The sequence below is a fragment of the Crotalus tigris genome, unplaced genomic scaffold (genome assembly GCF_016545835.1).
Source record: "Crotalus tigris isolate CLP2741 ecotype Arizona unplaced genomic scaffold, ASM1654583v1 scf7180000018537.1059022, whole genome shotgun sequence".
NCBI lineage: Eukaryota > Metazoa > Chordata > Lepidosauria > Squamata > Viperidae > Crotalus > Crotalus tigris.
Genome location: NW_024097062.1, coordinates 755,214 through 771,133, shown reverse-complemented (window position 1 = coordinate 771,133; position 15,920 = coordinate 755,214). Strand labels below are relative to the sequence as shown.

At 36.6% G+C, this 15,920-nt stretch overlaps 1 protein-coding gene across 2 annotated transcripts in view; it reads left to right on the top strand.

The window, feature by feature from the left end:
* STAB1 (stabilin 1) overlaps nucleotides 1-15,920 on the top strand; it is a 119,382-nt gene that overhangs the window by 11,591 nt on the left and 91,871 nt on the right. For both annotated transcript variants that reach the window (XM_039353898.1, XM_039353900.1), the window contains exons 6-10: nucleotides 4,400-4,495; nucleotides 5,262-5,378; nucleotides 11,242-11,438; nucleotides 12,909-13,042; nucleotides 15,556-15,683. In XM_039353898.1, the coding sequence (XP_039209832.1) occupies nucleotides 4,400-4,495; nucleotides 5,262-5,378; nucleotides 11,242-11,438; nucleotides 12,909-13,042; nucleotides 15,556-15,683 (672 nt within the window). The remainder of the gene's footprint in view (nucleotides 1-4,399; nucleotides 4,496-5,261; nucleotides 5,379-11,241; nucleotides 11,439-12,908; nucleotides 13,043-15,555; nucleotides 15,684-15,920) is intronic.

The window sequence follows — 15,920 nt, the reverse complement described above, 5'->3', positions numbered from 1 at the left end:
CATCCACCCCCCCTCCCAAACCACCCCACCCTCCCCCCCCGACTTCCCAGAACTGAATATAGGATTATTTAACAAATTTTAAAAAATAACGTATACAATTTATAAGATAATTAATAATAATAATAAAAATCATAATAATAATATATATAATAATAATATACGTAAAAAAAGGGAAGAAGAAAAAAGGGAAAAAGAAAAGAGAGAGAGAAAGAAAAAAGAAAGAGGTAGGCGAAAAATAAAACATATATAGAAAAGTATATAAATAATAATACAGAAGAAGAAAGAAAGAAAGAAGAAGAAAAAAAAACAATCATTACAAGTTATAAAAAGGCTAAATAATATTTTTCCATATCTAAATTATGTTGTATAAAATTTATCCATTTTTCCCATACCGCAAAAAATTTCTCTTGAGATTGCTCCTTTAAAAAAGCCGAAATCTTTGCCATTTCTGCCAAATACGAAACTTTATAAAACCACTCTTGTAAAATAGGCAAGGATTCCTTCTTCCAATATTGTCCTATTAACAGCCTAGCAGCTGTAATCAAATTTAGCATCAATATAACCTCCCTAGCATCACAATCAGTAACAATACCTAATAAAAATAATTGCGGAGTAAATTTTACCCTCCTTCTAAAAATTCTCTGAATATTCCACCATATCTTAATCCAAAAAGCTTTTATATGCTTACACGTCCACCAGATATGATAATAAGTAGCATCCAAGTGTCCACATCTCCAGCATTTCGGCTGTAAATTAGAGTACATAATGGACATTTTCTTTGGATCAAGGTGCCATCTATAAAACATCTTATAAAAATTCTCTCTTAAATTTTGCGCTTGTGTGAATTTAACATTTCTTGTCCAAATAAGTTCCCAAGTATCCATTGAAATCGATTCACCAATATTCTGTGCCCATTTAATCATACAATCTTTAACTAATTCAGATTCTGAATCCAATTCCACTAAAACCCCATAAACTCTCTTAATATGGGTTGGCCTTTGATCTCTTACTTGTTTTAGGAGAGTTTCATCTTCTCTAAGCCAGCCCATTTTACAATCCATCTTCCATCTGTCCACTATTTGTCTATATTGGAACCATGAATAAGTTAGATTTTCATGTGTTAGTTCTTCCAAAGATTTTAACTGCCAGTCTTGGCCATCCCATCTAAGTAACTGTGCATAAGAAACCATATCCATATTAACCCCTTTCCTTATACCTTCTATGGCATGCCGAGGTATAGCCCATAATGGTATTTTAAAATCAAATTTATAATACTTCCTCCACACTCTAAGCAAAGAGATTCTTATAATATGAGACTTAAAAACCCAATCCACTTTTTTATTAAATATTAAATAGGCATGCCATCCAAAAAGTAAATCCCAACCTTCCAAATGAAGTATTTCTATATTTGTTAAATTCACCCAATCGCTGATCAATGTTAGTACTACGGCATCATAATACAATTTCATATTTGGTACCTTGAGTCCACCTCTCTCACGAAAATCTTGCATTATTTTAAGTTTCACCCTTGGTTTTTTCCCTGCCCAAACAAATTTATTAATACCTTTTTGCCATTCATCTAAATTACGATCACTCTTTAAAATAGGTAACATTTGAAACAGAAAAATAAACTTTGGCAGGACATTCATTTTAATAACTGCAATTCTACCCATAAGGGATAACTGTAAATTGTTCCAATTTTTTAAATCCTTCTGTATCTCCATCCACAACTTTTCATAATTATTTTTATACAATTTTACATTGGAAGCAGATAATGTAACCCCCAAATATTTTACCTTATCAACAATTTCAAAGTCTATTAACTTAACTAAAACCTGTTTATCACCATTAGTCATATTTTTAGCTAATATTTTGGTCTTATTATTATTAATTTTAAAACCAGAAACACGTCCATATTGTTGGATAAATTGTAATAATTTTACCACCGAACAAATAGGTTGAGACAAAGTAACAACCAAGTCATCTGCAAAGGCTCTTAATTTATATTCTTTTTTATTAATTTCTATTCCTTTTATTTCTTGAGACTCCCGAATTTTAATCAACAATATTTACAATGTTAAAACAAACAATAACGGGGATAACGGGCATCCCTGTCTTGTACCTTTTTCTATTACAAAAGCCTCTGACAAACCCCCATTTACAATAAGTTGAGCAGTCTGTTTTTGATATATATTAGATAATACTTGTAATATATTTTGTCCAAAATTCATCTCCTTAATTAAACATAACATAAACTGCCAGTTCACTTGGTCAAAGGCTTTTTCAGCATCCAAAAATATCAAGCCTGCAGAGACTTGGTTATTCTTTTCTAAATACTCTAATAAGTTAATAATTTGTCTAACGTTATTTTTCATATACCTTCCAGTTATAAAACCCGATTGATCCTTATGTATAATCTGCTGCAAAATCCCCATAAACCTATTAGCTAAAATTTTTGCAAAAATTTTATAATCCACATTTAAAAGAGATATAGGCCTATAATTTTTAGGCAATGTAAGATCTTGATTGTCTTTTGGAATCAGTGATATAAATGCATTACGCCAAGATGGAGGGATCTCTAACCCCTGTAATAAGTTATTAAACAATTCACACAACGGTTGAGTCATCTCTTCTACTAGAGTTTTATAATAAATAGATGTCAACCCATCCGTACCCGGCGCTTTGCCCAATTTCAATTGTTTAATAGCTGTAACAATTTCTTCCTTAGTAATTAAACCATTAATCTCTTTTTCCTGATCTTCTGTTAATTTAGGAAAATTAACTTTACCTAAATAATTGTTTATATCTGTAGTTTGAATATTAGTACTCTTGTATAATTTTTGGTAGTATTCTAAAAAAGATTTCTTAATCAATTCTTTCTGATAAACCAATATACCATTATAATTTATTTTATCTATATTCCTCTGTTTCTGTTTCTTTCTTAACTGATAAACCAACCATCTCCCTGGTTTATTAGCATTACAAAATGTATTTTGTTTCATAAATAGTAAATTGGTTGCAGCTTGATCAGCCATCAACATGTTAAATTGTGTTTTTAAGAGTTTTATAGCTCCTTTCACCTTTTCATCTAAAGGGTTTGAAATTAGGAGTTTCTCTTTTAATTTAATCTCCTCTTCTAAATCTTTACGTTTCTGAATCTGTTTCTGTCTATGCAAGTTATTCATTTTTATCAAAATACCACGCATAAAAGCTTTACTTGCATCCCACACCATTGACCTTGATGTTCCCTTATTCATATTTAAAGCAAAATATTCCTTATCACCAGTGTAATTGAGTTCATTTGTCTTGCTACCGCTCTTGCTGTTCCTCTTTTTCTGTTTTCTTCCACCTTTCTCAGCATTATAGATTTCTTAAGAAAGCTACCTCTTTGCAGAATGTGTTCAGAATACAATAATTTCAGCCTCGTCATTTGTGCCTTGAGTGAGAACTTTGAATTATTTCTTTGATGTTTCATTTGTTTGTCTTCTTGGATGTCCGCAGTATTCTTAGGAGTCTTCGCCACTATTGCATTCTTAGGAGTCTTCTCCAAAAACATAGCTTAAAAGTGTCCATACTGCTTCTATTCTGCTTCTTTAAAGTCTAACTTTTGCTTCCATTCCAGGGCATACCTTGGTTTGCATGATTCTGATCTTTGTAGGTATAGACATAGCATTTAAATATCTTTTACAAGGCCTTCATGGTAGCTTTATCACATGCTAGTGTATACCATATTTCTTGACTGCTTGTTCCTTTACTGTTGGTGGTTGATCCTAAATGGCAGATGATTTCCACCAATTTGATTTCTTCATTGTCAATTCTAAGGCTAGTTGTTCCATCTGTTTGCATTAATTTGGTCTTCTTTATATTTAATTTTAGCCTCTTTTCCCCCCATTTTTCACTCTGCTGCATGACTTTTATTAGCAGAGCTTGCAGATCCTTTGTATTTTTGACTATTGGGATAACTCTCAAGTAAGATCAAGTTTATTCTGGTTGTTCGTCTCCACGAAAATTGAAGTGCTCCTGGCACTCCAATCATCACTGGGTTTTCAGAGGCTGGCTGGACAAGGAGGATGTTTGTTCTTTTAAGACCAATATACCAATTTTCAATCCTTTCTTAAACAGTCATATAGTGGCAGTTGTCTGTGCTTCAGTTCAAAACACTTAAACTCGCAAACTTTGGGAACTCAAGATAGTATGCACAATACTAATTTCATCTCTCTAACAATAACTCCTTGAAGAAGATTGATCCAAACAACAGTGATTGGCTCAAAGGGAGCCAATGAGCTTCATGGTAAAGCTTTTCAGTTCCCAGAACAATATTCTTAGTGCTACATTAATGATTGAAGCATTTTTGATAAGACTGTAAGTATGAATTATTCAATCCTCTTTTCTTGCTTAGTATGTGAGTGTCAGCATGGAATTTGCAACCATGGCCCCTCTGGAGATGGAAAGTGTACCTGCTATGCTGGTTATGCGGGCCCCAAGTGTGACCAAAGTGAGTAAATGAGGGTGTACCTTTTACATTCCTTTGATCTTCAGATCTCACCATCATATTGCTTTAGGAATAACTAGCATGGCTTGGAGATCATCTGGGGCAATCTCTAGATTTTTTTTTTTTTGCTAGACAATAAATAACATGTTAAAGTTTAGAAATAAACCTTTAACAGGTATTCAGAACAGTCTGAGCCCCATACAGTATTTGGTTTCTGGATTGATAATAAATAAAAGAGAAAAAAGATTAAAAATACTGATCCTGTTGTTTGCCCTGTACATATACACACTCATAAAACACACACACACACACACACACACACAGAGAGAGAGAGAGAGAGAGAGAGAGAGAGAGAGAGAGAGAGAGAGAGAGAGAGAGAGAGAGAGAGAGAGGGACTTCTATTTCCTGCTTATGGCAGAGGGATTACTTCTAAAGTGGGAGAGCAAATTAAAGCAGTAGAATGGAAGAATTATTACATGCTATTCTGATTGGGTGTAAATATGTAGTGCTTTTAATTAAATTCCTAACCCTGGGGAGTCTGTTTTAAAATACTCAAGCTATAAAGAGACAGTCAAAATGGAACACAAACTATAATTCCAGTTATCCGATGAAGACACATCTAAGTGTTGGACTCCTGTGAACAATTCCTCATAAATCCCTCTGCATACTTGGGACATAACTTTCAGATATCTTTTATCTATGGAGATAAAAGATATTTTCATGTTCTTTAGGGGTTCTAATTTCAAATAATCCTGTTTGGTGATTCCAGAAGTTCCCAACTGTGATGGAGTAATCTGTGAAGCAAACTCCCTGTGTGTGGTAAAGAATGGGAAAGCTGAGTGTGAATGTATTCCAGGCTACAAGAAGATTGGGATATATTGTCAAGGTAAGAGAAAACCTTGAACATTTATGTAGCATGTTAGAGCATTTTTAAGTCACCCTACATGTGTTTCTTTATAATTCTTGTAAGCTGAATTCATAAAATGAGATCTATAAGAAGTAATAGCAAACATTCTTCAATGGTTCCAGTCCATCAACCATGTGTCCTTCCAGAGCATTCTATTCCAGTCTTTCCTAACAGTCTTTCCTTTGAACTAAATTTCACTCATTGTCAATCAACATTCTAAGGCATGATGGAACATATAGTTCAAGATACCTGGAGAAAACCAGGCTGGATAAATTGTTCTATATCATTCTTATTGCCAACTGATCATTCATTTCTCCTCCCAACAACATTCAGCATTCCACAAGCACCAAGTGGTTCCTTCTGAAAAGTTTTTTTGTGCTTCTATGAAACTTGGGCTTTGCCTCAGCCTGTTGTTGCTCCTCTTTGTACCGGTGGCTTTGTTCTGGATTAAATAGCACTTCAAACACCTCTAATTGTTGAAAATAGAAAAGTGGTATTTCATATGGGAGGTTAGTCTTCTAGACTATAATGTCTCCCTGCCATTGCTGTAGCAGTAAATCATTAATACATTTTATAAAGACTATCACACATGGATCACACACGCTCTCTACCACTTGACCCCACCTCCTCAGAAAAGCACCACAAATGGAGCTTTGTCTTGTATATTTGTTTTGTCACTGGGGAGACTGGCGCTCTGCCACACAGCCTGCTCCAGCCTGCAGACTGCAACCACAGCAATTGAGAGAATCAGAAAATTGTTTTACATTTTATTTTATTATTTTATTATTTTATTTTAATCTTCTGTTTTACCTTCTGTATCTTTTCTGGGATGAGTTGTCCGGAGTTGCTTAAGATGAGCGGCCATATAGACCTTTAAAATAAATAAATACAAATAAATATTACAGTTGGCTTGTAAACATAAAGATCAGTTGTTGCTACAGTCATTGTTAGGAAAACTGTTCTGGAAGTCCTTAAAGTGCAGAGAATGTAAGTGTCCCAAAACCACTGAGCTGCTAAAGAATTCATAGCAGGCATGAAATGTGATTTAGAAATAGTTCACACCTCAATGTTTTAACTAGGAAAAATGGGCTAATTTTTCAGGACTCCTCAGAAGTTTTCTGAGGCTCTCAGGCACAGCCAACTCAGAGAGGTTTTCTTTAATCCAAGGTATTTTTCACCAATGTTGAATTTACTTTTATTTATATTTTTACCCTACAATGTGAGGGATTTGAGCAAGGCAGTTATATACAAAATGTCAGGTACAGAATATCTGCACTGGGGACCCAGGCTCCAAACCTCACTACATAGCCTCTAGCCCTCTTGTCATTTCTATTAACAGCAACAGCACTTAGACCAGTGGTTCTCAATCTTTTTAATGACGCGACCCCCAACCGGTCGTAAGTTGAGGACTACTCAACCGGTCGTAAGTCAAGGACTACTCAACTGGTGCAGCACCGTTTGCAGAATGGGACTTTTGGTGGGCTCAACAGGGCAGAGACAGCCTGGACAATTCCTATTGGCTTTTGAAAGCCAATAGAATTAGACTCTATTCAAGAGAGTCTATTCTATTGGCTTTCAAAAGCCAGTAGAATAAAAGGGAGTAACACAGCTAAGGAAAAGGGGGAAAAAATGGCGGACTGCATTGTTTGGTGACCCCAAATGGGGTCCCGACCCACAGGTTGAGAACCACTGACGTAGACGTATATACTGCTTCACAGTGCTTTCCAACCCTCTCTAAGCAGTTTACAAATGTCAGCATTTTGGCCCTAACGATCTGTATCCTCATTTTACCAACCTTGGAAGGAGGAAAGGCTGAGTCAAATCCTTCAGAAGTCTCTAACTGCATTACAGAAGAGAGAAATAGCATTCAAAATGATCTTGACTGATAGAAAACGTAGCTCAAAATAACAAGCAAAATGTAAGAGATCCAAAGCAATCTCTTCCTTGAGAAAGAAAATACAAGCATTTGATTTTGAGTACCTGGTTTGGTTCATGTGAGAAGGTTTGGGAAGTGACTCTGGGTGAGCAAGATCATGTGGAAGCTCCCTGCCCTTTTGTCCTGACAGCCTTCAGTCAGAAAATGGACTTGATGCTTGAAATGTCCCCTTCCAGTTCTCTGATTCTATGACTGTAATATAGTAGAGGTGGCACATAAGCAGGAAAAAAAATCATGATACCACAATCCTGCTATTCATATATTCCATTTGTGTTATTTCTGAAATTAATTGGGTGCCTACATTTGGAACTGACTGAATTATCTTCAAATCACCCATATGCAGAATAGATTATCATACTCTATTCTGTTAATTACCAAGGAAGGTAATCTTTTGCTAATAAGAGCCATAACAGGAGATCAACTCAACAAATAGAAGCCCCTTTGCTCTTGATTTCTTTGGCTCTCAAACTACAGTACCACCAAGCAATACAGAAGGGCTTCACAATCGGTGACGCTGAAAACTATAACAAGACCCAAAGCAATAAAAGAGGTGTTTAGCTACTGTCTCCTGCTAAGGCTTCTTCACCTTGTCCAAAATCACTTTCAAAACCAGAGCAAGAAAAAGTCAGGGAATTGGTGAATTCAATTTCATTTAATTATTGTTATCATAAGATTTTATTCCTGTTTTCCAAAAGATTCCTTTCTCATATCTTTCCTGCTCCTGTTCCATCCAATTGAGGTTGATGATCAAAATAAATATATTAATGACCCAGCTTTTGACTTTTGTGAACCTCATGGGAGAGTGCTTGTTTATTCTTTCAAAGGAAAGAGCCCTTTGTCTGAAAACTTCACTCAGCTCCTGAGAAGGAAGGACTAGCCAAAGTCAACAAGAGTCTGTGTGCGATAAAGTTGAGCAAAGTCAAAAGAAAGACCACAGGATTTGGTCAAAGCCAGGCAACCAACAATTCTTATCTATTTTTTTGGATAGTTATCCTTCTGTCCATAAACAATTAACTTAGAGGCCCTTCAGAGTGTATTGTAAACATATTAGGAAAATAAAATCAAATCTCCCTTGAGTAAACTGAGCTTCTGGTAATTATACAGTGGGGGAAAAAGTATTTGATCCCCTGCTGATTTTGTACGTTTGCCCACTGACAAAGAAATGATCAGTCTATCATTTTAATGGTAAGTGTATTTTAACAGTGAAAGACAGAATAACAACAAAAAAAAATCCAGAAAAATGCATTTCAACAAAGTTACAAACTGATTTGCATTTTAATGAGTGAAATAAGTATTTGATCCCCTATCAATCAGCAAGATTTCTGGCTCCCAGGTTTTTTTTATACAAATAATGAGCTAAGATTAGGAGCACTCTCTTAAAGAAGCTTCTGTCCACAGAAGCAATCAATCAACCAGATTCCAAACTCTCCATCATGACCAAGACCAAAGAGCTGTCCAAGCATGTTAGGGACAAGATTGTAGACCTAAGCAAGACTGGAATGGGCAATATGGTGAGAAGGTGACAACAGTTGGTATGATTATTTGCAAATGGAAGAAACATAAAATAACTGTCAATCTCCCTCAGTTTGGGGCTCCATGCAAGATCTTACCTCATGGAGTTTCAATGATCATGAGAATAATGAGGAATCAGCCCAGGACTATACGGGAGGATCTTGTCAATGATCTCAAGGCAACTGGGACCATAGTCACAAGAAAACAATTGGTAACACAGTACGCCGTGAAGGACTGAAATCCTGCAGTGCCCACAAGGCTCCCCTGCTCAAGAAAGCCCATGTACAGGCCCTTCTGAAGTTTGTCAATGAACATCTAAATGTTTCAGAGGAGAACTGGGTAAAAGTGTTGTGGTCAGATGAGACCAAAATCGAGCTCTTTGGCATCAACTCAACCTGCCATGTTAGAAGGAGTACTGCTGCCTGTGACCCAAGAACATCATTTTCACCATCAAACATGGAGGTGGAGACATTATGCTTTGGGGATGTTTTTCTGCTAAGGGGACAGGACAACTTCACCACATCAAAGGGATGATGGATGGGGCCATGTACTGTCAGATCTTGGGTGAGAATCTCCTTCCCTCAGCCAGGGCATTGAAAATGGGTTGTGGATGGGTATTCCAGCATGGCAATGATCCAAAGCACATGGCCAAGGCAACAAAGGAGTGGCTCAAGAAGAAGCACATTAAGTTCCTGGAGTGGCCTAGCCAGTCTCCTGACCTTAATCCCATAGAAAATCTGTGGAGAGAGCTGAAAGTTTGAGCTGCCAAACATCAGCCACAAAACCTTAGTGACTTGGAGAGGATCTGCAAAGAGGAGTGGGACAAAATCCCTCCTGAGATGTGTGCAAACCTGGTGGCCAATTACAAAAAATGTCTGACCTCTGTGATTGCCAACATGGGTTTTGCCACCAAATACTAAGTCATGTTTTGTGAAGGGGTCAAATACTTATTTCATTCATTAAAATGCAAATCAATTTATAACTTTTTTGAAATGATTTTTTTTGTTGTTATTCTGTCTCTCACTGTTAAAATAAACCTACCATTAAAATTATAGACTGATCATTTCTTTGTCAATTGGTAAATGTACAAAATCAGCAGGAGATCAAATATTTTTTTCCTCACTCTATGTCTACACGATGGTTTACCACTTCATTCTTCCTTTTGACTTCACATTTTATTTTGCACACCTGAGATTTCTTAGCTATCTGTCATCCAAGTAGTAATAGATGGCTTGGGACTGGATATCTGCAGGACTACCTTCTCCCAGGAGTATCTGCTCACCTTAAAAGATTGAGCAGGACAGCCTCATTCTGGATCCCTTTTTTCAGGGATTATCATCTGCGTGGACAGTTGGATGGTACCTTTGCAACTGCAAGTCCCCTCTTCTGGAATGGCTTGTCCCCAGTTTTCAGAATGGCTTCTTCCATCCTCTTAGGGTTTCAGAAAGTCCATGAAAACATGGCCATAGAACCAGAATGTTATGACTAGTGAGGCATACATCATGAGAGGCATCAATTGCTGATCTTTTGAGTGGGATGTTCTTCTTTTTAAAATTTTTAAAAATTTTTAAAATATTTTTCCTATCAATTTGGCCCATGTTGTGATTTATATTTTATAAATATAATATACTTTAATTATAATACAAATAATAAAACATTAATTTTGTTTTTACCGTGATCTGAATATGCAAAGATGTGGAATTAGGTGCTACTCAGAGTCAGGTTCAATTGGGAGTAGCTTAGATTGCAGATAAATAAACTAGTGAGCAAGCAGGTCTAATTTAGGCTGACTTTTTTGAGATCAGCCAGAATGGGCTAAGTAGTCCCACTTGTTCTGGAGAAAGACATACAGAGGAATATGTATCTGAAGAAGCAGAGGAAGAGATTTTGGGCAGAGAGAAGCCTAAATTTAGAGACTGCAATCCTGAACTGGAGGGAGATGGGGAGGGAGAAAGAGGTTCAGGGTAGCTACACCCTAGATCTGTCAAGATACAACTGTTACATTAGAAGATCTTTAATTTGACAAGATTCTGGCCATTAGGTGTAAGCAAATAAAGGATTGGATTACATCTTTGGGCTTGGGTCTGATTTAGGCCAATGGTTTTAAAGTAGACCTAACCCCAACTCCCAGTGTTTTAAAAACATAAAGAGGTAAATCCTACATGATGGAGAAAATTGATTGGCTATTACAGGCTTTGCTTCCATGTTTGAGCACTATAGTCTTTGGATATTCTGGAGAATCATATAGTCAGAGCTGGGGAGTTGCTTGCATCTTAAGATACAGTTAATTCATCTGGTTGTAAAGGCTTGATTCTTCAGATACAGAACCTAATATTATTGAAAGTTGGCTTTGCATTATTATAGCTGAATATTTCTCATTTGCTTTATTTTCAGCCCAGGATCCCTGTAACTCCTCTCCATGTTCTCCACATGCTGTTTGCAAGACTGTTGGGGAAACCAAATATCAGTGTGTTTGTGCTGAGGGATACCAAGGAAATGGGAGAGTGTGCCAAGTCAGGAATCCCTGTCTTTTCAATAATGGTGGCTGCCCCATCAATACCACCGACTGTTTTGACAGGGGTACAGAAAAGGTAAATGGTGCCTTGCAGTGTATGTTGATTGTAGCAGCCATGTATGAAAGCAGACAGTTAGAAATAAGGCCAAGTTATTTGAGAGCTCTCCTATCTCCCATGGTTTCTGTCTAGCAGGTACATGCCAACAGAGGTGATGTACTCTGAATCCCATTGTTTAATAATGTTATGTATCAGGATCATGGTTCCTGCTGCTTGTTCATTCATTTAATATTTGGTAAAAACCTTTCATGTTTATTTCATGATATTTTTGTTTAAGTATAATAATAATAATTATTATTATTATTATTATTATTATTATTATTATTATTATTATTATTATTAGTAGTAGTAGTAGTAGTAGTAGTATATCAGGAAGGCTTACTAACTACTGGAGAGACCAAACTGGCCTACAAGAAAGACCAAATGAAGAACAGAATAGAGGCATGGGAAGACAAAGCACTACATGGCCAATACATGAAAAAAATAGCTGGAAAAGCAGATAATAATAAACCCTGGCAATGGCTAAGAGCAGGAAAATTGAAGAAAGAGACCGAGGGACTAATTCTGGCTGCACAAGACCAAGCCTTAAGGACAAATGCATACAAGTCAAAATTGAGAAGACAGCAACAGACAGTAAGTGCCGCCTATGCAAAGAAGCTGAAGAAACAGTGGACCACTTGGTAAGCTGTTGCAAGAAGATTGCACAGACTGACTACAAGCAGCGGCATGACAAAGTAGCAACAATGGTGCATTGGAAGATCTGCAAAAATATCATTTGCCTATAAGCAAAAACTGGTGGGATCATAAAATAGAGAAAGTCATAGAAAATGATAAAATTAAACTGCTCTGGGACTTCAGAATTCAAACAGACAAGCACCTGCAACATAACACCCCAGACTTAACAATTGTCGATAAGAAAGACAAAAAAGTCTGGATATTGGACGTGGCAGTGCCTGGAGATAGCAGAATAGAAGAGAAAGAACTGGAGAAGATAACAAAATACAAAGACCTACAAATAGAAATAGAAAGACTGTGGCAAAAGCAAGCAAGGGTAGTACCAATAGTCATAGGCTCCTTGGGTGCAATCCCAAAACAACTGGAGCACCACTTGAACACCATTGGCATTGACAAATTCGCTATTAGTCAATTGCAAAAGGCTGCCTTATTAGGAACTGCTTCCATCCTGCGACGATATCTGTAATACCATCAAACATCCACATCTGCCTATCCCAGGTCCTGGGTAAGGACTTGATAGGTAGACAAAATGCCAAATCCAGTCTGAACATCTGGCTGACTGTGCGATTATACATAATAATAATAATAATAATAATAATAATAATAATAATAATAATAATTTGAGTCTAGATCCCATTTTGACTTTGGTTTGTACTGTTTTTTTAATGTTATTATTTGAAGTGTTGGTTATTACCTTTAAAGCCTTGCATGGAACCTAAGGAATTGTGACTAGTCTTCTTTCTATTTCCACAGCCATATTGCCAATGCAAAGCAGGAATGCAAAGGGAAAGAGACGGGAGAAATGAATGCATATTGACCAATGAATGCTCAAGTTATTGTGACAGCAGTGTACAAAGGTGTGAAATGACCCCTGATGGGTTTTTTAAGTAAGTAATTCAGAAGCCCAGCATGAATTCAATATAAAAGCTATTCTGGATCTCTGTTGTTTGCTATAATGCTAACTTCAGAAGTCTGGTTACATGTTTTCTATTTATCTTAGAGAGAGAGAAAGAGAGGGGAGGCTAGTTCCCAGTGAAATGTACTTCTTGATACATGTGTTAATTTTCTGTGTTTTATCCTATTTTTCTCCTAAAAAGCTCAGATCAGACAGGGTAGGTAGAAGATCCATGATCACAAACACCATCTACAGTACTTCTGTGTTTCCTTTCTCCCAGTTTCCTATCAAAAAGGGATAATTACACTTGGCTGAAATATAATTTATAGCAAATAAGTAAGTAAATTCTTAACTTGCCTCTTTCCTCATTACTGCATCTCTGATCATACTGAATTTTCAGTAGACAAATTCTAATTTGTATGTATTTGGAGTCATCGGAGGCTGTTAATAACACATTAAGTAAGGCCAAGAGACTCTGACATTCCAAAGTGACTACCACAACTACTGGAGGTGTGTGATTAGAGTAGAAGTAGAGTAGAAGTAGGGTGTTTTTGGAATTCCGGTTGCTGGACATTAGCTCAACTCATCCTTGATCAGCCTATGCTAGCTGGAACTGGTGGGATTTGCAGTCCATTGACATATTGTGTTCCCATCCCTAGCAACACATCCAAAGTATTAGCACTTTATCTGAAGCATAAGCTTGCCTAATATATGTTTTCAAATTACAAATAAAACAAATCAGTATATTGGAAAAATATCCAAAAATAGAAGGGGGTATTTTTTGAACCCAGATGAATATTGATGGCAGCTATTTTAGACTTGGGAATCCCCACTGTAAACTTACTCAAATTATATGCTTGATACAATATGGCAATAGCTGCAAATACATCAACATCCTAAAATGTATCTATTATTTATTGAAAGTAGCAGGCTTTGGTAGCTTGTACTGGAAAGTTGCTGATCCTCTATTAATGAAAATATGAAAGAAAGGAAGTCTTAATTTCCAATATTAGAAGCCAATACCTGGAAGGCAGTCTGCAATGTTTCTCCTTGAGAAAGGCGTTTTTCTATTTTGGCCTTTCTATGATCATTATGCGAAGCAAAATTGTTCAAGTGACAACTTCATTCAAGCCTCATTGAGATCCACTAGACTGCAAAAGAAGAATGGTGCTTCTTCTTTGAAGACTAGCTCAGTTATGCCGTTCTTTAGTTGTGAGTCTCAGTAGTACCAACTTTTAGAGTGAGTAATCATTGTCTTGGAAATGTTTTGAAAACCATACGCTTTCCTTGGAATTGTATGCAAATCCAGTGGCAGTCAGCCATCTTGAGCATTGTATTACCCTCCTTCTAACCTGCGTTTTTAGATACCAAATAAACTCCACTCTGCTACTTCAGGTTTTACAAAAATTACATTTTCCCATAAAATTGATGTTCAGAGATTGCATCTTTCCCAGCATGGAATGCCAATGTTATTAACGTCCCATTTTACATATGTAGGAATAAGAAAGAAAAGAAACACTGGTTCACCTAGGACAGGGGTAAGCAACCTCGGCTCTTTTATGACTCATGGACTTCAACTCCCAGAATTCCTGAGTCAACTATGCTGACTCGGGAATTCTGGGAGTTGAAGTCCATGAGTCATAAAAGAGCCAAGGTTGCCTACCCTGACCTAGGACATTTGATAAATTCAGATAGGAAGTAGGGCCGCCTTCCCCAATATGATACTCAGATATGTTGGACTTTTACTCCTGCAATGCTCAAACAACACTGGATTCTAAGCTTAACATGATCAGGATGGCACATTTGAAGAAGGTTGATATTGGTATTTTCCAAGCCTTTTGTCACTACAGGTAATCCTTGACTTATGACTACAACTAAGCCCAAAATTTATATTGCTAAGCAAGACAATTGTTAAGTGAGTTTTGCCTCATGTTACAACCTTTCTTGCCACAGTTAGTAAATGAATCACTGTAGTTAGTAACACTTTGTTAAATCAATCTGGCTTCCCCATTGGCTGCGCTTGTCAGAAGGTCACAAAAGATAACCATATGACCCCCTGACACTGCAACCATCATAAATGTGAGTCAGCTGCCAAGCACCTGAATTTTGATCATGTGACCATGAAGAAGCAATAATCATAAGTATGAAAAATGAGCGTAACTCAATTTTTTTCAGTAACTTGTAACGTTGATTGGACACTAAATGAATGGTTGTAAGTTGATGACTACCTGTACATGCCCAGAATGATCTTGATATTATTGATGTCATTTGCAACTGAGAATTTTGTTGTTTCTTTTTCAAACTATCCCTATATTAATTGAAGTGACAGATCTGAATCCCTGGATGTAAATATTTGAATAAGTCTATATTTTCTGGTGTTTCCTTTAATAAAGGAGTAAAACTGTAGCTGCTAAATAATTCCTAAATTAATGTGAATTGGCTGTGAAACACTTAATAATGGGGCAGTTGCCCAAATCTCATCTTATATTACCCTCTTTTGTTCAGCTGCATCTGCCAAAAGGGAGAAATTGAAGTTGGAGGTTCCTGTTACAAAACTCTCCTGAGTGAAATCATTAAGAAAAATAAAAGAGGACCATATCAAAATTATCTGAAGGGTGCACTGGAAATATTTGGTAACTTTCTTTTCTGAGTGAATTTAGCTATACATAACTGCAATCTGGTAGAAAATAATTGGTGTCTAGTTTAATGAAGAGAAGGATGAAGGGGGACATGATAGCAGTATTCCAATCTCTCAGGGGGTGCCACAAAGAAGAGGGAGTCAAGCTATTCTCCAAAGCACCTGAAGGCAGGACAAGAAGCAACAGATGGAAACTAACCAAAGAGAGAAGCAACCTAGAACTAAGGAGAAA